The 27,238-nt window shown below is 37.0% G+C and overlaps 2 protein-coding genes across 3 annotated transcripts in view; one reads left to right on the top strand and one right to left on the bottom strand.

Moving 5' to 3' along the window:
- The window catches only part of emilin2a (elastin microfibril interfacer 2a), a 34,466-nt gene extending 33,083 nt beyond the window's left edge, over positions 1-1,383 (top strand). Inside the window, exons 9-10 of the mRNA XM_001341633.10 lie at positions 14-151; positions 228-1,383. Coding sequence (XP_001341669.4) covers positions 14-151; positions 228-556 — 467 coding nt within the window. The 3' untranslated portion in view covers positions 557-1,383. The remainder of the gene's footprint in view (positions 1-13; positions 152-227) is intronic.
- Positions 1,384-3,043: 1,660 nt separating this feature from the next.
- On the bottom strand, positions 3,044-27,234 carry lpin2 (lipin 2). 2 transcript variants are annotated; one of them, XM_702758.9, is made up of 20 exons: positions 26,988-27,234; positions 18,323-18,523; positions 16,199-16,294; positions 15,716-16,020; positions 15,523-15,630; positions 15,227-15,353; positions 13,115-13,463; positions 12,714-12,813; positions 12,397-12,584; positions 10,763-10,856; positions 10,588-10,657; positions 10,390-10,482; positions 9,716-9,801; positions 9,216-9,366; positions 7,568-7,716; positions 6,491-6,577; positions 6,235-6,387; positions 5,830-5,944; positions 5,362-5,465; positions 3,044-5,173 (listed from the first exon to the last, which is right to left on the bottom strand). In XM_702758.9, the coding sequence occupies exons 2-20, from the start codon at positions 18,512-18,514 to the stop codon at positions 5,026-5,028; spliced, it is 2,715 nt and encodes a 904-aa protein (XP_707850.4). In that variant the 5' UTR covers positions 18,515-18,523; positions 26,988-27,234; the 3' UTR covers positions 3,044-5,025. The 2 variants fall into 2 exon arrangements, with proteins under 2 accessions (XP_707850.4, XP_005163511.1); XM_005163454.6 differs by lacking the exon at positions 26,988-27,234 and adding an exon at positions 21,362-21,676.
- Between the last annotated feature and the right edge of the window lie 4 nt (positions 27,235-27,238).

Here is a 27,238-nt window from a genome sequence, read left to right as displayed (position 1 = left end):
TTCTCCACAACAGTGTCACAGCAGAACTCGGTGATGGACCCATTTTCTTTCTCTGCTGGTCTCACACGTCAGACTTTCTCTGGGGACTTCGGCATCATTGCCTTTGACAGAGTGCTGGTCAACGATGGAGGACACTATAACCCTCAGACAGGTAAGTGCAAAGTCTCCATTTCCTGAAGCCAGTCTAAGAGATAAACCGCACTCATGTGGCTCTTCCTCTCCGGCAGGGATCTTTACGGTGCCCACTGACGGCCGTTATCTGGTGACGGCTGTTTTATCCGCCCAGCGGGGTGAGCATGCAGAAGCTGTGCTCTCAGTATCCAATCGCAGCGTGCAGAAGTTGGACACGGCGGGTTACTCGAGTGGACACCTGCGACTGACCCAAGATCAGTGTGCATGTGGAGGGTCAGCGTCTTTCAGCCTCATCCTCCCGCTCCACAGAGGTGACACCATGGCCTTGGTCCGCACTGCTGGTAAGCTGGCGGTCTCCGAATCAAGAGAGATCCTCTCCACCTTCAGCGCTATATTCCTCTACTCGCCTCAAGCGAAGAGATAACCCTGTCACTGCGGAGAGGGTGACCGATGTGACTTTTAACGAAAGTCTAACCATTCACCATGCTGCCTCACAAGTAAAGGAGTGGCCATTTTACTAAACTTCCAGCACAATGTTTGATGAGGTTATGAATTACGCAAAGGGAAATTTCTGCTGTTCAGTGAAATTTCAGATTCTGGATTCCAACTGAAATGGCTGGATTTCACTCACTCATTTGCAAAATAACACGTTATTCAAGGGATAAGCCACAAAAAAAATGATATTAAGTCATTGTTTATTCACTCTGGTATAGAAGCTTGATTCTGCCAGTGAATTTAATTCAAATATTTTTTATTTATATAGTGCTTTTACAATGTAGATTGTGTCAAGCAGCACAACATAAACAAAGAAAAGAGAATAGAAAAGAAGTTATTTGCTATTTTTTAGCTCACACTTTTGACCTTTTATACTCGTAACTCTTGCTGTTATAAAATCTCAATCGTAAGATAGGGTGGTGCAGTGGGTAGCAGTGGGTAGTCTCACTGCAAGAAAGTCACTGGTTCGAGCTTCGCCTGTGACAGTTGGTATTTCTGTGTGGAGTTTGCATGTTTTCTCCGTGTTCGTGTTGTTTTCCTTAGGGTGCTCAGGTTTTCCTCACAGTCCAAAAACATGTGCTATAAGTGAATTGGGTAAGCTAAATCGTCCATAGTGTACGTGTGTGAATGAGAGTTTTCCAGTGAGGAGTTGCAGCTGGAAGGGCATCCGCTGCGTGAAACATATCCTGGATAAGTTGACGGTTAATTCTGCTGTTACTACTCTATATTAATAAAGGAACTAGGCCAAAAAGAAAATGAATGAATGAATGAATCGTAAGATATAGATTTGTAATTCTAAGAAACTCAGAGTGAAACTGCAAGTCTATACCTTTATATTTTTAACAGTTGCAAGTTATAAAGCAAGAATTGTGTGCTATAAACTCAGTTGTGAGGGGAAACAATTGTATTTTGAGATAAAATGGTCACAAATACCTTATTTTTTATTCAGGGTTTGAAATAGCTTGGGATGGAAATGTATCCTGGTGTTGTTTTGGGCCCAATCCTAATTCTACTCCTTATCCGTTTCCCTTACCCCAACACCTCGTTTTGCACTTTCACAAAAAGAGGTAGGCGTGTGCGTGTCCCAATACTTTTTAGCTTGAAGAAGTAGAGCTAGATAGCCCTTGAAATGGAGATTTTCCAGGACCACTCTCGAAACCATTCATAAAAGCGTTCGTGTTTTACAATCATGCTTTTAAAAAAGAAAACGAAAAAAATAAAAAACATTTCACTATAATCCATAATAATAACTCCTGTATAGCAGTCCCACAACATACTTACACGTGACACTCAAATACCCTGTCAGAAAATCTAGTGGCTGGGAATGAGCGTTTTAACATTCTGCTATAATGTTAATGTTGTTTTTGTGTTTATAGATGAATATGGCCATGGTGTAAATGCACAGTACACAATCTTTTTCACAGTTACGATCTTATTGCCACATTATATCATGACCACATGATATTGTTGCCTTCTATGATTTCCTGAAGATAATTAACAAAAAAACAAACAATTGGAACAATTAAAGCAGTCTCTTGTTGATCTCATATGAAGAGCTAGTGTCGACATATGATGATTTGTGCTGGTGTTGTAGTGCTGTCCCATTTGAAGCCCTTCCCCTTCACACTCCTATTCAAAGGCCAAGGGCAAAGGTAGGGAAAGGGGTAAAAAAAAAAGAATTAGGATTGGGCCTTAAGGTGTTATTATATGGATGAATGTGAGCAGTATGTGAGAATTCTTTTGATCTGCTCACAAATGATTAAAGGGTATTAGGTTTCAGAACAATACTATGGTAAATAAATGAGGACTACATTTTCATTTTTCGGTAAACGACCCTTTCAAGACTTTTGAACAGAGATTTGTTTGTTTATTTATCAGAATTTTACAGGTGGAATGTAGTGGTAATCCTATATTTGATCCAATCTATATAGTTTTTAAAATTACTGTTTTTATAATATATATATATATATATATATATATATATATATATATATATATATATATATATATATAATTTTTTCATTATTATTAAATTAACAAATGCATACGTTCACTTCACTTGTTTTGAATGCAATTTGTTTATGTATAAAAAAATAAATAGCTTGATTTTTAGGGCTTGTGTATATAATATTTGGTGGATTATGCAAAAGATGATCAAAAACCAGCACAGCTGTAATCCACTGTAAAATGACTTTAGTGCATTTTAAAATGCACTTTTGGCTTGGAAAAGTAAAACCAATAAAAACTAATTTTCCCCTACAAACCAGACTGTTGTGCCAAGTTTTAAAGCTGCACGATAAAACACCCTGAAGACTTTTTTCCTAAAGCAAAACAATTAAAGCTTCATTCATCGTGACAAATTATACTAGCACATGTGCTACAAAGGGTCCACACAACTACAAAGGGTCCACACAGCTGTATTAAATACATCTTTAATAGATTCATAAACATCATCCAAACCATAGTTTTTGTAAATTTATAATACAATTATCCATTTCAAGGTACTGTATATAAGCTGGTCAAACTCAATGCAAACCTATAGAGCGAACCCAAAACACGCACCATCTCACTCAAGTACACACAACTAGAAATAAAAGCAAGTAAAACAAAAGGCATCGAAGATCAAGAAGAATGACAAAACACATTCAGCACTTACAACAAAAGAAAGAAGAGGCTTTTTTTCATAACATTTTTTTTCTGTGTCTTTTTACAATTGTTAGTTTCATACAAGATGAGTGTGTTCATCCCACACAAGAGGTATTACTTTCATAGAAAGAATGGGATTCCTTTGTTAACAATTAACAGATTTCACTTCCAAACATCATAACTGCAGACAAGAAGCGCAACACACATATACAAAATCACAATCACAACTGAACCATGAAATGCCCCGATATTCCCTAATGATTTGCCTTAAAGAAATAATTTGTTGTGCTCTAATTCTGTACATCTATTTAAACATCCAGCACACAGTGCCCTAAAACTTATCCTAACGCTACCAAAGCCTAAAGGTACAAGCCGAGACCTTAATGACAAACTAGACGGAAAAAAGGGCATGTTACTTCAGTCAACCGTGACCAAGTGGAAAGATCAGATCACTCTCATCATTCACTTGCACATCAGCTTCAATGTTTTCAAATAATTAGTTTCTACTGCTCAAGATCATCCACTAATATTGAAAATGTACAACGTGACGACCCTTCGGAATGTCTACCCGAAAAAGAAAGCGTCAAAACATAAACGGTCATCTTTATATTCCAAACGAAGCATGCAAAGGCCTGGTAAGTGGAAAAACAAACAAACAAAAATGTTCAAGAGCATTTGTTACTGCTACTCTCCCACAGGCCTCAGGCCAGCTCAACATACAACATACCTTCATTTAGAAAGCAAATATATTATTAAGTTAATACAGACCTCTTGCTGAGGTTTACATGAAGGATCTAAAAGCACTTAAATCCTTGCACTGTGCACATAAGCCTGCAGAAAAGCTTTGAACGTTATTGCATTTCCGTCACGAGTTGAGTGCAAGACTATCTGATATTTCTCTTCTCTAGGCTCCAGCTGAAAAAGTGCGATCGCTAAGGCGTTCTGCAGCAACCAGACGATGAAAATGTCAACAGTTGGAAATAAAGAAAAGCCCAATTACAATGAACTCCTCTGTGTACTTTTCATGTGAATCTAGTCGACTGTATGAGCTAAATCTGTTGAACTGTAAATGATGAGCTGCGTGTCCTCGCGTGGCACGGCTCATTCTGTGCATACTTTCCAGTATCTCCGAGATTCAGAGCTCATTTCGCACCATCTGGCAATGCATATTCAAACTGTCATACAGTCACCACATCTTAGAGGCAGTGCATGTTAATTAGTTAATTCTAACTAATACCTTTGTATATAAATAAGCTATGATCTACAGTTGTAAATTAGTGGTTGTAAAGAATATCGTTAATTACTTTCCATTATAAACGTATCTTTATGCCACGTTTAACCTCACACACACACTCAGACAAACAGCTGTGTACTCGTTCCGTTGGCCAAGAGGCCACTGGCTGTCTAACTAATACTGTAAACATTAGCCCATTAGCAAGAAATTCCTTCAAGAGCTGAAGCAGCCTAAATCATAGCAGCTAATCAAAATGATACAGATTAGAAATCTTGTTTAAGAGCAGCACCAGGTGTTTAATTTGTGGAAGTTCTGCGTGCATCCCATTAATGTGACACCGGGTTGTGTTTTGGAGTTTTCTCTCACGCTGGTTCTTACAGGTGTTTTTGTGCAGTTCATGTTTCTCAGGTGGTGTGGGGGAATAAAAACTATAGATGTGAGATGCTGAAAAGTACCGGCTAAGTGCTTCTGAAGGCAGAGATGACGCGAGCAGGTAATAGATGGGCCTTCAGGATGGTCTATAAAAGTAGGTCCTCTGGACGGATCTCCGGGATTGGCTGACGCCAGAAACAGAAGGTACTGAATTCCGGGAAACTGAAAGCAGAACTTTGCTCTTTACTCAGCAAAGGAAAGACATGATCCACCAGCTCACTCAATCTGCTGTACCTACACACAAACAGAGAGACAGAGCATAAAACAGCCAAGCCAAAACAAAGGCGTCCTTCAGCTCTCAAGCCGACCTTGAACAAAGTTCAAGAATGAGCTCTCTACATTTGATTTGCATAATCTCTGACAGTTTAAGTTGACTTCAGAGTTACTTTTATATAACCCTGCAGATCAATGTGCACACTTACGAGGACTTGTTGCCCTTGGTTTGCTCCTGTATGAGCTCTCCTTTGGGGTTAACCGTAAAGATTCTGCAAACTGGCACTCCAACCTCCTTATAGGCAAAGACGTCCTAGAGGAGACATTCACAAGATCAGACTCCAGGACAACCTCTGCTGTTCTTTCCGCCAAGTCTACAAACAAAAATAACCTTCTATGCTAGTTTGTGACACTAGAACAGTTTTTATGATCAAATGGATGCATTTGTGCCTGTGTAAACATTCTTACTCCACCTAAACATTGTAATTTATTCAGCTGGGAAAGTTCAGCAGGCTGGTCCGGAGCAGCTGTTCATGCAGTTCAAGACTGAGTGAGTAGCCTGAGGGGACAGTGCTTCTAATGTTCTGAGCTTCAGACATGAATCTTCAAGCTGACCTTTGACAGTGTTGCTGAGGTCAGTGCGCACTGAAAAGAAAGTTAACTGAAGTTTAACTTACATTTGTTCGGTTCCCAAATGCGGCATAAAAAGGATGTTTGTTGGGCAGGAAAAGGTTCTTGATATCAGTAAGGCATTCGATTTTGAAGATTTCTGGCTTCTTTTCAATCACCTCCCTTTGAGACAAAGAAAACATTTAGAGTAAATAAACTCAACTGAGTGGTTTATTTTTTTCATTTGACTTGTAAACAGGATAGGTTAACTCCAGAAAAAAGTATTTAATCATTTACACAACTCTGTATGACTAATTTCTTATGCAGAACTCAAATTAACCTATTTTAAAGAACTGTGGAATCAAACAACGCTCAAATGATCAAAATATCTACTTTAAAAGTTTCACACTAAAAAAATTATTATAATTTGTTGTTTAAGTATAGAGTTATCCACTATCAGTTTAGTATAATACCTGTGAAATGCTGAGAAAAGGCTGCTGGGAGAGAGCATGAGTGGTCCACGTGGCAGGATTATACCTCCGTCATTTACCCACTGCAGATACCCTCGTGTCATATCTGCCATGCCAATTGCCCTTGCTGAGCAATACAGAAACTTATATCCATTCCTGAAAACAAAAGCATCCATTTCAATACAGTGTTTTAAGACCTATAATCAAGCTCGCTTTTGCCCTTTCAATGAGGTAGAGGATTAAAAAGGTGCAAACTCACTCAGCCACCGAGTGGTACAGTTTAGCAATGCCTTGATGGGTCCAGTCCTTTCCAAACTGCGGCAAAATCTGGCCGAACACATCTGATCTGAAAGCACATAAACACAAGGGTGAACATGGCATGTACTAGCAAACGAAAGGAGCAAAATCCTCTAGCGCACATTTGTTCTACTTAGAAGGAAGTCCAAGTCTCATTCAGCTGGGTTCCTAAATTTAGCTTCTGACATTCTTTTTATTCTTAGAACTAATAGACTTGTGAAGGAGAGAGATTTTTTTTTTCTCAGCTTGGGTAAAACTCTGTGTCGTTTACTAATGAGGATCCTCTCCCGGCTTTAGCGTTTTATCTCCGGCTCTTTCTGAGTGGCATTATGAGAGAGCAAGATTTAAATTGGCTCATTATGGTGACATCCTCCTCCTAGTCCAACCCCGGTCTGGGCGCACCCCACAGTCAGCCGTCCTGCTTTACAGCCTCAGAGAGATGTGTCAGGCAAACGGGTCAGAGAAATAATAAGCGGCAGTCAATCTGCCTGTTTGATGTGTGTGCCACCCACCAGCCACTGAGGGCACGAGTCTGGAGGCGGAGAGCATTCGTTTGCATAGATGCATTGATATATTATAGCTGGCTTTGCAGTAATTAAAATGCAAAGACGGCAGACCGGTATCACACTAATATTGGAGCTGTGAACTATCAAACAGCCAGTAAAACTAGGAGAGACAATGACCATTAAATGGCGCATTGTCTTCGTCATTGGAAGCGTTAGTGGAGGGGGCTGGGAAGACAGATGATTATTAGTGGTTCATTATTTGCCACATACTTCGAGAACTTGTTTTGATGAAGCAGACTCTGCCTTGATCTATAAACCTCTTGGTACTGGCAGCAAAACAAAACAAAAAACCTGGCAGTGAGTGAGTCCTTCGGCAGTAACTAATGGAAATGTTTATGCACACCTCAGCCTTTTTCCCCTCTTCATGGCTACAGTAAACTAGTAAAGAGAAGAACAAAAGAGAATTCTGCACACAAGCCAGCAAATGTTATTCATTAAAGGAAACACGTGCTGCGTGTCTGTGAAATACATACTTGGTGATGGTTCCATCGATGTCAGAGATGATGACTTTGTCATCCCAGTTCCACAGGTAGATGGTGCCTTCACAGCGGCATGTGCCCTGGTATTGTGTTGTGATGCTGAACATCACATCATTGGGTCCTTCCTTCAGCTTCAAACTAGCCTGTAAATTCAACATCACCTTATCGATGCGTCACTTGAACAGCACATAACATTCATCTTAGCTATATGCATTACCAAATTATGGAATTTGCATAACTAATATAAAGTGAAGTTTCAGAAATTAATTTCGAGAGGAGCATGTGATATAATTAATCACAGCTGGTGTCTTATCTGTAATCATTAGTAGGCCAATCAGATCATTCCAAACTGAATAGAAATAGCACGACTAGCATAACTCCATCTTCATTTAAAAAAAACAAAAAAACATGGTCCCACTTTATATTAAGTGGCCTTAACTAATATGTACTTACACAGGAATTAATAGTTTGCTACAATGTACTTATTGTGTAAATACATGTATTTACTGTGTATACTTAAGCTTGATCAAATACATGTATGTGATTACATCTCTAATTAACTTTTGTAATTACATTTGTAAATACACTGTTGACCATCCCTTACACCTTAACCCACCCTTAAACCTACCCATGCTACCAAACCTGTCCATAACCCAACCTCTATCCCAACTCAAAAGCACCACAAGTGTTCTCAAATACATCATAAACACAGTAAGTACATTTTATTTATTTTTTGATGTAAGTACATAGTAGTTAAGGACACTTAATATAAAGTGGGACCAAAAACATCCACCCCATCTTACCCTTTCCTTCTTTACCAAGGGGAGCTCTCGAGAACTATCTGATCTTGTACCCCCTTACAAGTTTATTGAACAGGCGGCAGCCCTGGACTCAATTATCTCCGAGCTCAGTGTTTTCAGAGACAGCATGCCAAACCTGCTATTATAATCAAGTAATATCTACATGTGAACTCTTGAAATTGATAAGTTGAAGTAATAAACAAATAATGTGTGTAGTAATGAGGTGGGGAAAAATAATATAAAAATAATAACAATATAAGCTTGCGCTTCATCCTGCTCCATTTCGATCATGTTGAAATTAATTTTGTTTAAAGAATTTTTTTGTGTATGATTTTCTGTTCAAAATAAATAAATAAACCAAATAAAACTAACCAATTTACAATCCTATTGATTGCAAAAAAATTAAATAATTAGCCTTAAAATATAATTATTGAATAACATGGATTTAGAAAAGATTTAAATAAAGTTCTGAAATTCAGGCAGTCCTCAAAGTATTCATTAGTTATAAAAGTCATAAATGCAGCAAAACAGCAAAGCTTTATTAGTAAAAGAAAATTTTCTATTGTGCAACACCATTTGGAGCTGCCAACAGGGGGCAGTTTAGTGCAAATCAATGCAAAGGCACACACTACCCTTGCAAAATGAGTCACACGGCTTTTACATAATTTACCGAAGCAAGCTTGAGATACAGCGTCAAATCACTGACTTTTGCAGAGAGAGCAGATGCACAGAAGTCTGCATCTTTCAGTCAAAAGCATGGAGCAAATGCTGGAGCTGCCTATGTACACAACACAGTGTTTACACGAGTAAATATTTGTCTTCTAATAAAAGCGTAGACTCACAATCTGGCTGGAGGAGAGGCGGAGGGATTTTCGGTAAGAGTGTGTGGATGTGTGGCCGTGGGGCTCAGACTGGATCTTGCGCTCCATTGATGATGCAGCAGCGCTCACCTCCTTCCCTTCCTCATCACTGGATGAGTCCCTGGTGTCCACTCTGTGCTCAGAGCAAACAGGGAATCAATGGACTAAATTTGCAAACACATTCAAGTTTCCTAATTTAGACCACAAGAGCAGTGAAGGACATAAAACAGAAAGTAGGCTGGATTGTTCCTATTAACTTAGTTCACATTAAGGGGAGTATAACTGTAGTCAGCAATCAGAGAGAAGGTCAAGGGTACAACTGATACGTTTATCGTTTACAAACACTATTGTTTTTTTTACTGCCATCTTTAGCCTTCGTATACATTTAGAGAGACGGTTCAAATGTTATCTGCAAGTTGTTAAAGAAATCTCAGGCAGGAAATGACACAGCATATGCCTGTCCATCAGTGATTTTGACTCACTTGCGGGCATGACTTTCCATGGACAAAGAAGAGCTCCCTTCCTCCAGTTGGGACTGCTTTGCTTCCAGCTTTCCAGTGCTTTCTGACTGTATAACAAGACAAAACAGTAGCAGATCAGATCACACTGACACATATCTAAAACTGCACCAAAAAAAAAAAAAGAGTGTAAACATGTCATCGTTTGCTTTTGTTGTCCTTGAAATGTGTTATGACTGACTACATGACCCTGTCATCTTCACATGCCTTCAGGTTAATACTAAAAAGTCTGACGAGCTGCCTGGCCTATTTCTAGACTGTAAAATTCCACACCACAGAGTGGTGCTAATTACAGAAGTGCTAGTTGAGGGCAGCGAAGAAGTCTGATGCCTTGTCTGAATGACGGCAGAAGCTCCAGAGGGACGAATTACAGAGGTAGAGCGTTTCATCTGCTTTACAACAAAGACTTGCCCTCATCATTTTGTTCATGCAATTACGTGAATGTTGATGCTTGTGTAATCAGATCAGCCCACAGAAGTTTAAAGACAAGTGCTGGAATGCAGTGGGATTAAAAGACCAATAACTGCTTAAAGGTTTTTGCTCCTACTCACTGATTACAGCTCAGCCAGGGCCTTTATGTTTAAACACAAAGCTTTGTGTTATACGCAGCTGAAGGTCACAAAATGCTCTGCTATTACCTGTTTAATAGTGCTGTCTGCTCTCTTTCTCCAGAACCACCAGCGCCCTGATTTCTTTGGCATCCTCTCTTTCACCCAAGCTTCCTCAGTTGCCTAAACAGATCATGGACAAAGCTATTTGACCTGCTACAGTAAACCACAGCACTGTAAAATAAACATCACAGGAAGTCAAATATCCTATTAGGGAGAACCAAATACCTTGGGTAAATTCTTCTGAAATGCTTGCAAGCTTAAGATTAAAGGGGCGGCCAGTGTCCAATTATAATACCTGAAATAACAAACAACACAAAAGATAATTAACTTTATAAAATAATATATACATTATAAACTATACATATACAGATATATATATTTTATTTATTTTTACACCCACCTGTTTCCTATTTTAACAACTAAATTTTGATTGTCTATGATGGCTGGATTTTCTGCAAATTCATTATATGTGATGATATGCTCCATAAATTTTTCTAGAAGCAAACAGAAAGAGAAACTTTAATCACTTGCATTGCTCACATCTGAAAACACGTGGTAAATCCAGAAATCTATTCATATAAAGAGAATTAAGGGTGCAGTAGGGGATTGTCTTCAGAAACAGTTTTTGTTGTGCTGGTTGAAAGTCTCTTCATATTCCGATTAATGATTAAAGTAAATGATCTAAATGTATTTATATGTATTGTTATATTCTAGGTAAGTTATAAGGCTAAAAAATGTTTGTCCAATTACAAATTGTCGGGCCGACAAATAACTCAGTTACGAAAAGTAACTGTGTATTTCAGCGCAGCCTCTTTCTGCAGATATATGCATCATTTGCGTGTACACATGAAGCATGGCCACCTACAGCTGACAGACAGACACTCTGCATCAACCTGAAAGACTACTTTCTGAAAGACCTTGTATCCATAAAAAGAAACATTGTATTTGAACGGGCTTCTGCCAAAACTGCAAAATCAAAACTTTTCTAAATCTTGAATCAATTTTGGATTTACTTTTGCATGCTGGAGGGAAATGACGTTATTCAGGTCAAAACCACGATCCGAAGGGTGACACCATGGCTGAAGTATTACTTTTAGACAGGTATGTTTTAAAACTATTTTAGCCATGCAAAGCTTATGTCGATTGTGTTCTTGCTTATGAATAGGTTTATATGCACGGAAGTGTTGTTCAGCAACTGAACACATCCGGCAAAATATTGACTTCACGTAGTACCTTTTACAGCATCGATAATATAGTCGGTTAAATAGACCAAAGCACTCATTTAGTTGTTTAAGTGTAAAAGGAGATGAAAACAAGCAATGTACGAGGATCAGTGAGCACAACTGTAAATGAAAAGTCACTCGTTGTCTTGGTAATGTAAGTGTAATATAAAATTCTGCCTAACCAGCTTTACTGAGGTGAAGTTTGATTTATATTCGCACATTCGTTCATTTTTGAACAGTGGCAACTTGTGACATGCTGCTAACCCTCTAAAGCTACTTAGAATATTGGTCTGAAATAGTGTGTAGGTATGACTTCAAATCAACATTAGCACTATTTCATTGTCTGTGAACAATTTCATATTTTATAGTCATTGGCTGCTAATATTATTTCATTATTTAGAATTTGCAAACAATAATTACCTGAAATTAGAAAATCTGAATGTGCGAATATAAAAACAATTTTACTCCAATGCCAGTTTTGGGAAAATATAATTCTTGCACCCACTGGCCTGTCAACAACTACGCTGGACAAAGTGCATGTCTCCATAGAGTTTTCTAAATAACGAATGACATGATCTAGAGTTATATAAGGTTGTCTATCATCATCAGATGATCTATTCGTTTGCGTGTTCATGACTTAAAGAGGCATGGCTTTGAACAGCAGGGGAGGGATGTCAATTTCTGAGCTATTATGCTAACTCTAGTATTCTGGCAGATCACCTACTGCACCTTTAACCACATCCTAACCCCAGTTTCCCATTTCCATGCCTACAGCAACCAATGAATGCACACTCCAGAATAATTCAGATACCTTTGGAAATCTCTCCATTCTCGCTGAGTCCTCCACACAGAGACAGGGTGACGTCAGGGAGATCACTGGCAGAGTCAGACAGGCACTCGGTGCCACTGTCAGCCGCAGCACTGCCCACAGACTGTGGTGACTGAGAGCCAGAGTGCATCCCAGAATCCATCCAGTGCTTGGAACCAGCATCTGAATCACTGCAAATACACAACACCAGCCACAAGTCAAACACAACACAAGTCGCCTGACTCTTGATAAACTGCTTTCCAAGTGCTGTAATCTAATCTTAAAAGCAATATAGTTCAGTGGATTTATTATTTTTCTACCTCTTAGGAAAATAGCGAGCAGCAACATCAGGCTCCAGCACATTCAGGTCGTCCAGGTAGATGTCCTCTGGGCCCTGGTGCTGACTCCTTTTTGGGACACCTACAGTAAAAAATGTACAATCAGCATTTTAGCCAATAATCATACATAATAGAAGAGTTAGCGCTACAACAAGCTTTTGGCAATTTCTTGACCGAACTAAATTAAACTCAGGTGCACAGTGTTTTTATTTCTGGAACACGCTGATGTTGGCCTGTTAAAATATGAAACAGCTACAACTTTATCAATTTTATCTACTCCTGCTCTCAAATAAAGATAACAGCCACTGTTAAGTCAATCAACCGCGTTTATTATAGCAACATTTCCAAGAAAGTACCATAGGAAGCGGACCTTACAGACCCACCTTTCTTCTTGGAAGGAGAGTCAGTTTTGGAACCAACATCTCCAATGTCCCCACCCAAAGGAGCAGCAGAGACAGCGGCTGGAGAAGTGGGAGCAGCAGTGAGAATGTCTGAAGGAGTGGAGGTCAGCACTTCACAAGGCATCGTCTCCAACTCAGACTCAGTGGGAGTTTTAGGGGTCACAGGAGTGCGGGGTTCAGGCTTGACTATGGTGCAACTTGGAGTGCCTGATGTAGGTTCTCTTTCATCCGTCTCCATGGCCTCTGAGCTGAGGATGACCCTGAAGTGAGTGTTTTCTGAAGGCGTTATGGTCACGGTCTTCGGCAGCTCTATCTTTTCTTTTTTAGAAACCTGGAAATTACATTTTTGAGAGAGGGTGATGAGATGGAATTTAATCATGACCTGTTAATTCAAAATCATAGCATGAAATATTTTTGCACTCTATATTCTCTTTTACTAGACCCAGACAGAACTGCAGAAAAGATTTTCTGTTCTGATTCTAAAGGGGAAAGTCAAAGACTATAGAATACACAAAGCATGTCACTTGTATAGTTTTGAATGGAGAAAAGTGAAATGTCAAATGGCGAATGGAGCCCCGTCTTCTAGTACAGAAACCAATCAGCGATCGATATAGATTGGAGATTCTCCAGGAGAGGGGCTCGAACCAGGCGTGATTTTTAGCAGATTCAAACTAGGGATGCTCCAATCAGGATTTTTGCAGCCAATACCAAATACTGATTTCCTGTCATGTTGATCAGCCGATACAGAGTACCGATTCTGATGCTTCAAGCTTTATAATGCCTAAAGCACATTTTCCCTCCAAGTATGACACTTAAGTAAAGATCTCTTCTCAATTAAGAGAATAAATAAAGGATGTTGCATACAATTCCTTAAATGCATCTCTTATAACCATTTAGTGTGGACTTGTAATGGTCAGACAGAGGTTTACAGAAAATAATAGATTAAACATGGTTAAAAATGGTAAGAAATAATTAACAAAGCAATTTAGAAACACTGCAAATGATGGTAGAAGAATTCAATATGTCTCAATAAAAAAAAGTTTGGAGGGTAGGCTATATTTGATGTATAAAATTTTAATTAGTTAAAATGCACACCTATTAATAAATTACTTCTTTACTAAAAGGAAATGGACCAATAAACTACTGTTTATTGCAATTATGAGGCCTATATTAGGAAAAGTTATATTATTAAATAAGTAAAAAATATTTATTTTATTAATATTTCCAGCCAGGTTATGTGAACTTGTAACATTATCAAAAACACAGAACATTCAGTTCTTTTATGTACGAAAAAAGGCGTAAATAGTTTTGGTTGGCAAGCTGGCTTCTTCTAAAGTCCCATCACAAAAAATCCTTCATTTGCTCCCTCTTATAAAAATACACTATACGATGACTAGTTTGATAAAGGAATTCATAATTTTAAAGGCATATTATTGATCAAACATTTCCTTCATTTGAGCAACTACAAAGTAAACCCAATTTACCTCCGTCCAATTTTTTAAAAATATTTACAGGTGCGAATATTTGTTAAACAAAACAACCCACTGTACCCTAATTCCCCAAATCAGTCATCAATGGAAATGATCATGAGATCGCCCAGATTCACGAGTACCAATCAAGTAATGAAATGTGATAATCGGCCGATTGATCGGAGCATCCCCAATTAGGAAAAAATAGAAATTACACTAAAAAGACAGTTATTTTTTTATTTTATTGGTGCTTCCTAACATGAAATTTAATAGTAAGCTTGGAAAGCAATTTTGTAGAATTTGTTGTTTCCCCATTCAGACAGAATGCCCGAGCATATTGTCCAAGATGGGGGCCGAGTGAATTGAATTGCCTTAAAGCATAGGTCTTACACTCAATTCCTGGAGGGCCACAGCTCTGCACAGTTTTGCTCCAACCCTAAGTAAACACAGCTGATCCAACTAATCAAGGTGTTCGAGACTACTAGAAACTACTAGATTAGCTGTATTTAATTAGGGTTAGAGCAAAACTGTGCGGAGCTGCGTCCCTCCAGGAATTAAAGTTGAAACCTATGTTTGGGAAAACAACTGCAGAACGAATTTAAAGAAAACCAAAACTACAATTTACCCTTGTAGATTCTGGAAACTCTCCCCATGTCCATTGCATGTGTGACTCCATTTTGAGAAGGCTCTCTGAGGGCCGAACAACCAGTTCAGAGTCACTCTTGGGAGAAAAGGCCTCTGACATAGCATGACTGCTCAAAATAGAACAACAAACAGCAACTCCCGTTAACTCAAATTAAATAAAAGAAAGTGAAAGTAAAGTACACTCAAAGCCTTTGAACCTTTTACAAACCTTTCAATCTGATATGGCCCAAAAGCATATTTTAAACTGTGTGTATGAGATTGCAAGTATAAACAAACCTATCTGATGGAGACCAGTCTCCGTCAGAGTAAGGGTAGCTGTCCAAAGAATGTCGAATTGTTGGTAATTTGGGTTCACTTTCTTTAACTGTACTGACTGAAGATGATCTGAAAGACAGATTTTTCGAGTCACTAAAAACATTGTCCACTCCTTCAGTATGTCTAACATGCATTCATATGTTGGATTGGTTACCTAGTGTTGGAAATAGCGTCTTCATCAGAACTCAGGTCCATCTCAAATATTTCATCTGTGGAAGGGGTAGAGCTGATAACGGCAGGGGGGGTGAACTCCTCTCGCCGGGGATCACCTTTATGCTTCTTTCTCCGTTTCTTCTTCTTCTTGGCTCCCCCTGTGCTGGCAACTGGTCGATCAGGAGGGTCCTCTGGATCAAGTGGGTCATCGTCCAGGTTTTGACTTGACCTATGATCGCCTCCGATCCAAAATAAGTGACTCTCTGTGGGAATGGGGGAGGTGGCCAGGTGTGCTGGTACAATCTCCTACAAAAAAGAGAAGGAGAATAAAAAACCATTAAAAAGACCATTAAAGCATGACAGCCTTTGCAATGCAAATAAGTTTCCAACATAATGTCATTTTCATATTGCAAACTGTGGATGATCAGTAGTCATTAATGTGAGTGACAGAACCAGCAGCAAATGTGGAATAGAAGTCACTTACATTCTGCTCCTCGGTTTCCTGTACAAAGAAAGCTTCTCCATTATCTCCCAGCTTCATGTGGAGATCCACAGGCTCCCCGTTGATCTCTATGTCAATCTGAAGGAGTTGAAGAGGATTATTTTAAAACACAGTGGTAATGTGAAAGGCACCTCAAACTTTTTAATGTTACACTCCAATGTATTAACTTCAGACCTGTGCTTGTATAATTATCTGACACCTTGATTCTAAATCAAATGGCTGACCTTTGAAATGTTCAATTTTATTTTATTAAAAAAATATAACCATGTCGTATGACCTTAAAAAGCCAATAACCGTTGACATTTACCCTGCGATTCCCTTCTGAACTCATGACTTTTCACCCTACCGCCACTGCACAACCAAACTTGAACAAACAGCAGGTTTACTCTCCTGTCCATCTATGCAGTTTTAATCATCTGCTCACAAGAGACACAATACACACGGAGGGGGGATCTAGCCACCAAACACAATTAGTGAATTTGTGCTGCTCTGAAAGCAGTGCAGCCAGCTGAACCACAAAGAGGATCACCTCACATCACACACCTGATACTGCAGCCCAGCACAATGGCAGCCTGATATCGAGCTGTTTGAGTCTCCGATGACATCCACAGAAACAATATCCTTCAGTTAGACCTTCACGTAAATACAGATTTATTCCTGTGTGTGCCGTGCTTTTCTTTCAACTTGTCTCAAACCTACTTGTTTTGTCAATTCGGGGGCCTCTGAGCCTCAGTTTCATGGTTGCTGGCTGATTTATGCGTGCTGAGTAATGGGGCAGAATTTTAATGTTGGTATAAATCATGACCCGAGTAAATCTCGAACAGAGAGCTCTCTTACATGCACGCTCGTGGACAACAATATCTGGATTTCATTTCAGGGCATAGCAAGATGAGAGGGCCGGATGTTATTGTGACTCTTAAATGACTGTTTTTGTTTCAGCAATGTAATTTGTTTAGTTTAACAACCTAGATTTATTTCTTAATGGTGGTAGGCAAGCAAGGTCAACTGTCTGCTATCTACATCGAATGTTTTACGCCACAGTTTCTGACAGACTCCCGCAAGAAACTGTGATTATAAGAACTAGCTAAAAAGGCTGCTGAAGCAAATCTATCGCCCAATCACAGTGGCAACCTTGACAAAACTCACTCGTCTGCCTCCATTTCCTATCTCTTTTTAGTCAGAGAAACCTGTTGCCATAGCGACCACTTCTTTCTAAACCTCTTCACACATCCTGTAGATAGTGAGAACTGTTCCATCCCCCCCATTCACCGCTGTTGCTCATGCACACTGGTAAATGTTTTATGCTAAACACTGTAACACATTCTGTCTGTGTACTATATATGACTGAAAACATCAGAACGGTGTCAATATGACCAGAATGCTTTAAGAGATGCTATTTAGAGCCGGAAATCTTGACATTTACAGCTGGTGGGAAACACATACTAATCATATCTACAGCCATTTCCTTATTAATTGCTGCATTTCACTGTTTAAATGAGAAAAATTAAACACGCTTTCTCCAGGTTGACATAGTATTAAATAATGATCTTCTTGACTTTCCACTGAATTCATTTATTCTGCCAGCGCTTACGCTTGCAAATCTAGGTCTGTTTATATGCAATACCCTCTGCTGGAATCTTCTGTCACGAACATGCCAGTACAAAAGCATGTTTACAGAGCTGGTACAAAGACACAAGCCTGCATGCACACTGTAGTGCTTTCAAATGAACCATCATCTACAAGCAGAGATGAAGGCACATCTGAAGCAAACAAGAGTCATGAGGACATTTGTGGATTAGAGCTAAGCTTCTTTGATCATACTTGTGTTTGCTCTTTCGTCCAGACGTTTTAGTGTAAGACAATGGAGATTAATGCAGTTATAGATTTCAGGCTGAAAAGCACAAAAGTAAATAGTGTCCAAAGCTCAGATCAATTCTATTGACAGTGACTTGGATGTGGATTTTTCTTTACTTCATGCTTTGAAAAGCTTTCAGAAACTCAGTTGTCTGAAAAAGATCGATGGATTCCCTGGACTTGTTTAATGACACCCACGATTTAACAAGATGTTTTCTTTGAACAGTTTTTTCCCAGCACAGCAGCACTTACCACTTTTTCTTTGGAACGCAGCACACCCAGTTTGCCAAAGCGCACATGGAAAGGAGAGCACTGGTAGGTTCCATCTTTCTGGCGGACCACTACTACATCAATGCAGCCGGAGAGTGTGGCCTGGTTAATACCCTTATACAGCTCCTTCATGGTCACCAGCACCTGACCAGCCAACTGCCCCACGTAATTCATGGTGTCCGACTAAAAAGAGGAACAGAAAGCAAAACAAACTTAATCATATAAACAAGCATTGCAAACAAGAACTACTTTTTTATAAGTCTCTTCCAGTACTGCATCTGTGCAAGGCGGATGTGCTATGATCACCAATTTACAGTACTACTTCACAGTTCTTTTTGGCTGCGTGCCTTTATAAAACTGTTATCAGAAGACCTTCAGATGGCTTAACGCGGTTTCACAAGTGGTGGTCTGAATGTGTTCCAACACCATGATCAAAACGATGAGAAAAAAAAGTTTAAAATTAATCACAAACAACTGCCCTGAGCTCACAAGATGTGATAAATGGCTTCCTGTCAAACTACAAATGTAAAGACTAATGTACATTTCTGCTGAATTGTTGGCATTCTTCCAGTACCTGTCTAACAAGTATAAACCAGGATGTCCTACAAATGTCTATAAATGTAAGAAAACTGACTGACATGTTTATTTATGATAGTGAATTATTCAAAAAACATCCCGTCTAAATTTAAGGTTAATGCCTAGGGTATGAGACGACACGCTAAATTAATCCCCAACTGACAGTGTTAGTGAAGTTCACAGAAATGCTATTCCTGGAATGTATTATTATGGTAATGACAATGAGTAATTCTGATTTAACAACAAGGCTTGTTTTAGTTATTATGAGGTCTAACAATGTGAAAACAGGCAAGCTATTTTTATGCATCACATCAAGGAAACCGTAAGATGAAATACTATCACTGCTTGTATAAATGCCTGAAGGGAAGAAAAGGGAACCAAGTAGAGCATTCTCTCAAAACCATAAGGGCAGCCTGAAAGGTCTTAACAGACTTTGCACCCTTGGCTAACCTGATTAATTTTTTTTCTAGCATAACAGCCATTATTTACATGAACTACTTTCTCTAAAGCACTCAAGAGAAAAAACAGGCTTCTATACACAAGCAGTTCCCTTAAGGAGAAAAACAGGGATTTACAAAAAGCTGAGTAAAGCCTAAGAGTATATGCACTTCCTCTTTGGTCATGTTTTTTAAAGTTCAAATTATAACAGTAGTATTGAGCAATATTGTTTAAAATTGAAACAGTCTTCGTTTGAATTGAGTAATTTATTTCTTTAGTGTAAGCAGCATTTCTTCATATTCCTGATCCATCAGAAATCTTTCTAATGTGTGATTCTGTGCTCAGAAACATTTTAAAATAACACAATCAATTATGTTATTAAAACTCTGTGCTGCCATTTTTACATTTTTAGATTAATACAATTTTTGAAGAAAAGCATTTGTTCGATATATGTGTCCTTGCTGTATTAAATTCAATTAATCTTTATTTGTATATTTGTAGAGCGCTTTTACAATGTAGATTGTGTCAAAGCAACTTTACATACAAGATTATAGTGAATTATTAATTATAATTCTGACTTCAACTGTGTATGTATATGCATAAATTGAAGTAAAAAACTTTATTGGCTGCAAACTTTGAAATGTTAGTGTATGCAAACTAAACGTGCAATGTGATTTGATAATAATTCTACATTTAAAAAAAGACAGTTTACTTGATGTCTATGGCATTTTTTCATATTTCTGATCCTTTAGATATCTTACTGATACATGATTTTGTGCTCAGAAACATTTTGAAATAAGATGATCAAATTTGCTATTAATAATCTGTGCTACCATTTTTCGTGAAAATTATAATGCTATTTTTTAAATATTAGATTAATGTAATGTTTAGGGAAATTGATTTGTGTATTTATGCATCTCTGCTGTAGTAAAATGAAAGTAAAAATAAAAAGTATAAATTAAAGTAAAACACTTTTAAAATGTTAGTAGTTGAGAACTTAACATTTGCAATGTTATTTGATCATTTTAAAACAAATTATGTTGTTAGTTTGCAAAAAAAAAAAAAAAGCACATCTGGCCCCATCCCACATAACCTATTTGCAGCATAATTCATAGGGGACAGTGTGAACATGGGTCATCACTGCAGCACTCATATCAGCAATCTCCACATATCTAAATATTTGATTTCCAGAAAACAACCTTAACCAGATGAACAGAACATCCACAGTCCAAATTTAAAAAATCATCAAAAATACAGCCTTTAAGATGTACTATAGAAAGCTAGTTAGGTTCACTTCAGTAACTTTTGTTGCTTAAAAGTTATAATTGCTTCAACACATATAGAACACACATGGCACTGTGAACCACTGCGAAAAACCATTATTAATAGGTCAAGATGCAACAGCAATCTCTTTTTATAAAATATTCTACACATAAGTCCATTTTTCCAATGGTAAAAATCAAACATAAAAATGTATCCTGCGAAAAATCAAAACTTCACTTACTCTAAAGGCTTTGTAGGATCAGTGCGTTACTCCTGTCGTTGTCTGTTGGACCCTGTTTTTGTTGTCTAAATAGGAACTTGTCTAGTTGTAGAACGTCTGAGAAGTGACATGCTATAATCAAGTGACTTTCTTCATTCGTCTTTGAGGTGTGAAATGGTTTAATGTTTTTTAAAATAATTTTTTTTTTTTGTTCCTTAAATGTAAATGTTTTGCAATGCATGACTGGATAAAAGCATAGGAGTGCCAGTCTGTTTTTCTGTAAACTATTTATGAGCCATACATGATAACAGAACACATTTTAGTGTTTATATGACTTAACAAATTATGATGTCATTAGGCATAATCAGTATAAGACTTAACACGTAAAGCACGCTCAATGTGCAGTCATCGTTGACGCTGTTAATGGGTGATAATAATAGCAGCTCAGATAACTAAAGTTTAACTGGAGTCTTTACTACACACCCATATAATTATGATCCGTCTCATTTGCATTTCTCACTCACCCAGGACCATGACGCCCTAAGGGATGAGGACTCATCTTGTTCACTGTTGTCCTCCTCAGTGCCAGTGGTTTCTGCTTCTGTTCTAGAATGGAGTCTCTTCATCACTGTTTACCTCAAGTCTTGCCTTCCATACTAATAATCTCTTTACCTGTGTCATTCTAAACATTATCTCAGGTGGCCCGCCTACCATGTCTGTCTCGATGACCTTCTTGGATACAAATATAAACTATTGTAACCTTTCTGACGCTTCCTAAACTGGAATAACAGAAGCTGTATTTCAGTGTCGTCAAATCGCGTAATGTTAGAAGTAATCTTGACTAATTAACCAATGCATGACAACAACCCACTTTCTCTAGCCAATGAGGCAGGAGTAGGGGGTCAGCAGTTCTGTAACAGATAAGACTCGTTTCCGGCGAGGGGCCGGTGGGGTTGACCACTGATAAGAGAGCTGGAAGAAAACAGTAGTTGTATTTCACTCGTCTGCGCAATCACATGAGGAGAACGTCCTACAAGCTGATTCTGATAAAAATTCAGGTTACTTTAGTTAATGATTTAACTCAGCAGATCCTCTACAGAGGCATAATAACTCAATAGTGACATTTAGCTTATACAGTACCAGTTATGAGTCTTACTGATATTTAAAGTAATCTCATGCTATATAATGAGCAATATTTAATTCACTGAACAACATTGTAAAACTCGCATTGTTTTTTTTCTTCAAAAATCATTCAATTAAATATAAGAACTGAGCAATTCCGGTGTTATAGATGAGACTGCTTGTTTTCCAAAACTACTAAAACTACTAACCATAGAGTTATAGGATCAGAAAAATATCATTCTGTAAATATTTTTTAGATTTTAAATAAGGAAAATAAACGTGTTAACGATGTGACCAAAAAGTCTGCGAGTTAACAGTAAACAGTATACTTTGTAGAAATGCTGCTAATTAAACGGCACAACCCAAAAGAAATAATGCCAATTAAAAAGATAAGAGTTGGCTCACTATAGAAAAAAAATATATTTTTTTTTACATTTTTACATTTATGATGAAAAATCGTTATGAAATTGCCACTTTTGTGACTTTGGTAAATCAAATATAATTGTTGGAAAACATTGACAGAAACATTTTTGAGTAGTTTTACAGTAAAATACAAATCTACACAAAAAAAACAAAAACTAGAAAGAATTTTGCTATTTTGGTGAAAACATGGAATTGCTCAAATAGATTTTTTTTATGTTACAAGTACATGTGTTCTCTTTAAAATTATAGTTTGGATAGATTGCTAATAACAAGGATCATTTTAATACAAAAAATAAATAACTGTGTTATTATTATTATTATTATAATTATTATTGTGATGCCTTGGCGCTAAGTCATCTTTTCATTACTGTTTAGAAAACAGGGCTCATGAAGATTACCAATGCATTTGAATGATTAGCTCAGTGTTGATTGTTAGTTTGCAAGTGTGTGAAAGGAAGTTAAAAAGTATTAGCTAAAAATAATGATTTTATGACAAATCAACTAGAATGTAACAAAACAAGTTTTGCAATACATAAAAACTGATATGGCAGAGACGTACACTACCGGTCAAAAGTTTGGGGTCAGTAGGATTTTTAAATATTTTAAAATAAGCTTCTCCTCCTCACCAAGGCTGTATTTATCTAATAAAAAATACAGTACAAACTGTAAAATTGTGTTATTTCACTATAAAATAACTGTTCAAAAGTAGTTTGTTATTTAATATTTTATTCCAGTGATTTTAAAGATGAATTTTTAGCTTCATTCCTCCAGTCTTTAGAGTCACATGATCCTTCAGAAATCAATCTAATATAAATATTATTATGTTTAATATTAATAATGGTAATAGTAATAAAAGCAATAATGGCTGAAGTAATAATTTGAAACTACATACAATAAGAATAAATCAATTATTTATAATCTAATTTTTTAATAAAAATGGAACAATAAAAAAAATACATTACATTTAATAAATGCCACCTTGATGAACAGAAAAAAAAAAACACATGAAAAAAACATGAAAAACAAAAAACCGTTTGACTGGTAGTGTATCTTACATCCTACATAGTCTGAACCGTGTGTTTCCAATTTGCTATTGAAGTTTTAAAATACAATAAAGCACTTAAAGCAAGATGTCCAAAGGTTTGTATGTTCATCTGTTCTGTTTAACAGTCACAAACTAAACCCAGAGTTGAAGCAAATTACTCTGTGTGGCTAAGCTCTCTCTAGGAACGCCTCTAATTACAGAGGGCACGTGTATTTGTCAGGTACATGTTATCAGTCCTCTGTTCATAATGAAAATATCAGGTGTAGAACAAAATGCCTGTTATTTGCCATGAAAAAAGAAAAAGTAGCAAAGGCTGTTGTCCTTTAATGCAAACATGTAACTAACAGTTCCCCTCTTGTTAGTAACTATTCAATTCAATTCATATTTATTTATATATCACTTTTATAATGTAGACTGTGTCAAAGCGGCGTAACAGAAGTTCTAGTAAATAATTATAAAGCGATTATGAATAAAGTAATTATGAAGTGATTTACAAAAACATCCAAAATCCTGCAACAACCTAAGGCTACTCGGTGGGGATATTAAAAGTATAACTATGCTTTGCTACTCACACAAAGGAAGTTACTTTCAAATCAGGGCAAAACTATTAGCCCATCTGTGAAATATGTATTCTTTTTCAAATATTTCCCATATGATATTTAATTGAGCAAGACAATGTTCACAGCATTTTCAAAAAAAAAAATCTTCTAAAGGAAGTCTTATTTGTTTTAATTTGGGTAGCATAAACACAGTTTTTAAAAAAACATTTTTGGGTAAATAAATATTATTATCCCCCTCAAGCAATTTGTTTTCAATTGGCCACAGAACAAACCACTGTTATAAAATGACTTGCCTTATTACCTTTATATGCCTATTTAACCTAATTTACAGACTTGCGTATATAACTGCACTTAAGCTGAATAACAATATCTACTAAATATTATGTACTGTTATCATGGCAAAGAAAAAAGAATCCAGTTATTAGAAGTTAGCTATTGAAACTATTATATTTAGTAATTGGTTGAAAAAGGCTCCTCTCCATTAAACAGAACCAAAAATATAATAGAATTAAACTTTAACAGTATGGCTAATAATTCTGTCTACAACTGTATGATTAAATTTGGAATCCAGTTACCAAAACCAGAATTAATTACAACACAAATTATAAACAAACTGGTGATTTTTAATAAATAAGTCAAAAGCAGTACTGTATGCCTAATCAAATCACTCAACCACACTAGAAAATAATTTTTAAAAAGGGTTTCATATGCAACACATACTGCATTACATGTGGTGTTTTTCGGAATCTGTTGTCCCACTATATGAACACATTAATAAATCATTAACATGAGTGGTTATGAAATGAGTTTCACTTCACTAGCATTATACCATTTTATGTGAGAAAAACTAATGTCATATGTATAGTTTAGAAAAAAACAAAAATAATTCTCTAAATTATTTTGGTTTAACTTAAAATTATATAAAAAATAAGTAAAAACAACAATAACTACACAATTCTTTTTTCATATTTTAAATTTCTCATGAATAAAACTTCATTTGTAGAAAAAATACTTATTTTAAAAGTGATTATTTATATATTTTTAAAAATTTTTATTTTTACAAAATTTACATTAAAAAATATTTCAACTAATTAGACATACATTTGTTTTAACAATTGAAATGCAAAAAAAAAGAAAGGTTGAACGAAAAACCTAGCAAAAGAAAGACCAAACGAAAGACCAACAAAAGAAAGACCAAATGAAAGACCTAACGAAAGAAAGACAGAACGAATGAACAAAAGGAAAACAGAACGAAAGAAAGAAACAATAATATCAAAAGTAATAAAGACCGAACAAAAGAAAGACCAAACGGAAGAAATACTGAACAAAGGAAAGAAAGACCAAACAAACAAAAGGGAGTCCGAAAAAAAAATTAAGAAACAATAATAGTGAAAGTAAGAAAAATGGAACGAAAGAAAGACAGAACAAAAGAAATACTGAACGAAAGAAAGACAGAACAAACAAACAAAAGAAAGACCGAACGAAAGAAAGAACGAACGGAAGAAATACTGAACAAAGGAAAGAAAGACCAAACAAACAAAAAAAAGTCAGAACAAAAGAAAAACAATAATACCTAAAGTAAGAAAGACGGAACGAAGATGGAACGAAAGATTGACAGAACAAACGAACAAAAGGAAGACAGAACGAAAGAAAAAAACAATAATAGTGAAAGTAAGAAAGACCGAACGGAAGAAAGACTTAACGAAAACAAGAAAAACTGAAAAAACGAAAGAAGACCGAACGAAAGTTCACAGGGCCCCACAAAGGTGGCAGGTTATACCCCAAAATGGAACCAGGGTTGAAAAGGTGAAGTCAGGTTATAAAACTGAAAACTTTTTTGAATCAATTCTGACCTTGAAAAGCACACCTTCGCAGAATTAACACAAATGGTTGGTACACTGAATTTACAAAATGGTTTAACCGCCTGATTTGCTTGACATTTTTTGCTTGACATTTTGCTGTGTCGTCCACTTGCATAACATAAAAAGGTAATTGAGTTCAGTTACAAAAGACAAACAAGTCAGCAAAAATAATCACAAGCATTCTCTCCTGCTGAACAAAATCTAGACGTATAAACAAAGAAAGCCAATACAATTTAGAAATGCCTATATTACAGCTCCTCAAATGTGGTCTCCTCAAATGTTGCTCAAGGTTTAATTTTTCAATTCTTTGACATTGAGAGGTAAACAACATGACTTGTCATTCAGGAGAGACACAAAGCATAGAGTATGTGTGAACAACAATGTCATAACAAGATATAGCCAGAAGCCATGTATTAAATAACAGAAAGTTATATCGGGTAACACAGTAGTAGAAAACAAAGTTAAAACAGTGACTTGCATTTAACGGCTCGACAATACTCGTTTAAAAGCAAAAGTGCTGCTCACAGTTGTAAACAAGTTCAGACAAGTTTGAGTACAGCTGTCTTTATCAGCACTAATGCTCACTAATACCACATGAGCCTGCGATTGCTTAACAGCCCTGGCTGTTTGTATGTCAAATTATCACAGAAAAATTGTTTATCTGATAGAAATTAAGTGACTAGTTTTGTAATTAGTCTTATTAAAAATACAAAATCATCGAAATCGCACACACACTAACGTTAATGCTCTCTGTGTGTCAAACTCCTGTCGGTCAGTGCAATGACATAATGCTGTTGTTTAGTAAAATTGCAGTCTTCTACATCCACACAACATCTCTCATCGGCATACAAGTGATGTTTGTATCTAAATGTAGCATTAGCTAGCTTCAAACGAACAAATAACCAAATTGAAGGCATGTCATGTTAGGTTTTAACGTTAATATGATACAGGGGATGATCCTGTCACAGCATCAGCATTCTGGTTAGCTCGACTAGCCGACGGGCTAAATGACACTTGCACCTATATGCTGTCAAAGCACAACGCGCTTCAGCTTTAAAATAAACATTACACACATTTACGTTGTATATTAGCCTAAAATAGTTAACGTTAACTAGGAAACGTCACGAGTAATGTTTACCTTTCAGTTGCTGCTGTTGTTGAGATACTGGACGTTTTGTCGCCGTCTGCTTGTCCGCGCCGACGTTATTCATTCATTTCAACAAGCAGCGAGTATTTACAGCTCTCCATGTCTGCCGGATCCCTCCTGATGTTTTGGTGTATCATAACACTGAGTATTTTTTTTCGGAGGGTCACTTCTACGGTACAACCACCGCGAACCGGTCAGGCAGCGGCTCACACACACAGCGGCGGCGGTTGGCCGTGACGTGA

The sequence above is a fragment of the Danio rerio genome, chromosome 2 (genome assembly GCF_049306965.1).
Source record: "Danio rerio strain Tuebingen ecotype United States chromosome 2, GRCz12tu, whole genome shotgun sequence".
NCBI classification, from domain to species: domain Eukaryota; kingdom Metazoa; phylum Chordata; class Actinopteri; order Cypriniformes; family Danionidae; genus Danio; species Danio rerio.
The sequence above is the reverse complement of the archived record's forward strand: the minus strand, read 5'-3'. Positions and strand labels throughout refer to the sequence as shown.

Coding starts and splice junctions, on each gene's coding strand:
- lpin2 (XM_005163454.6), bottom strand. CDS start 21,463: ATGAAGAGACTCCATTCTAGAACAGAAGCAGAAACCACTGGCACTGAG. Junction 5,945..6,234: donor CTTTTCTCAGCATTTCACAG/GTATTATACTAA, acceptor TTTGTCTCAAAG/GGAGGTGATTGAAAAGAAGC. Junction 5,174..5,361: donor ACCAAGGGCAACAAGTCCTC/GTAAGTGTGCAC, acceptor GTTTGTGTGTAG/GTACAGCAGATTGAGTGAGC.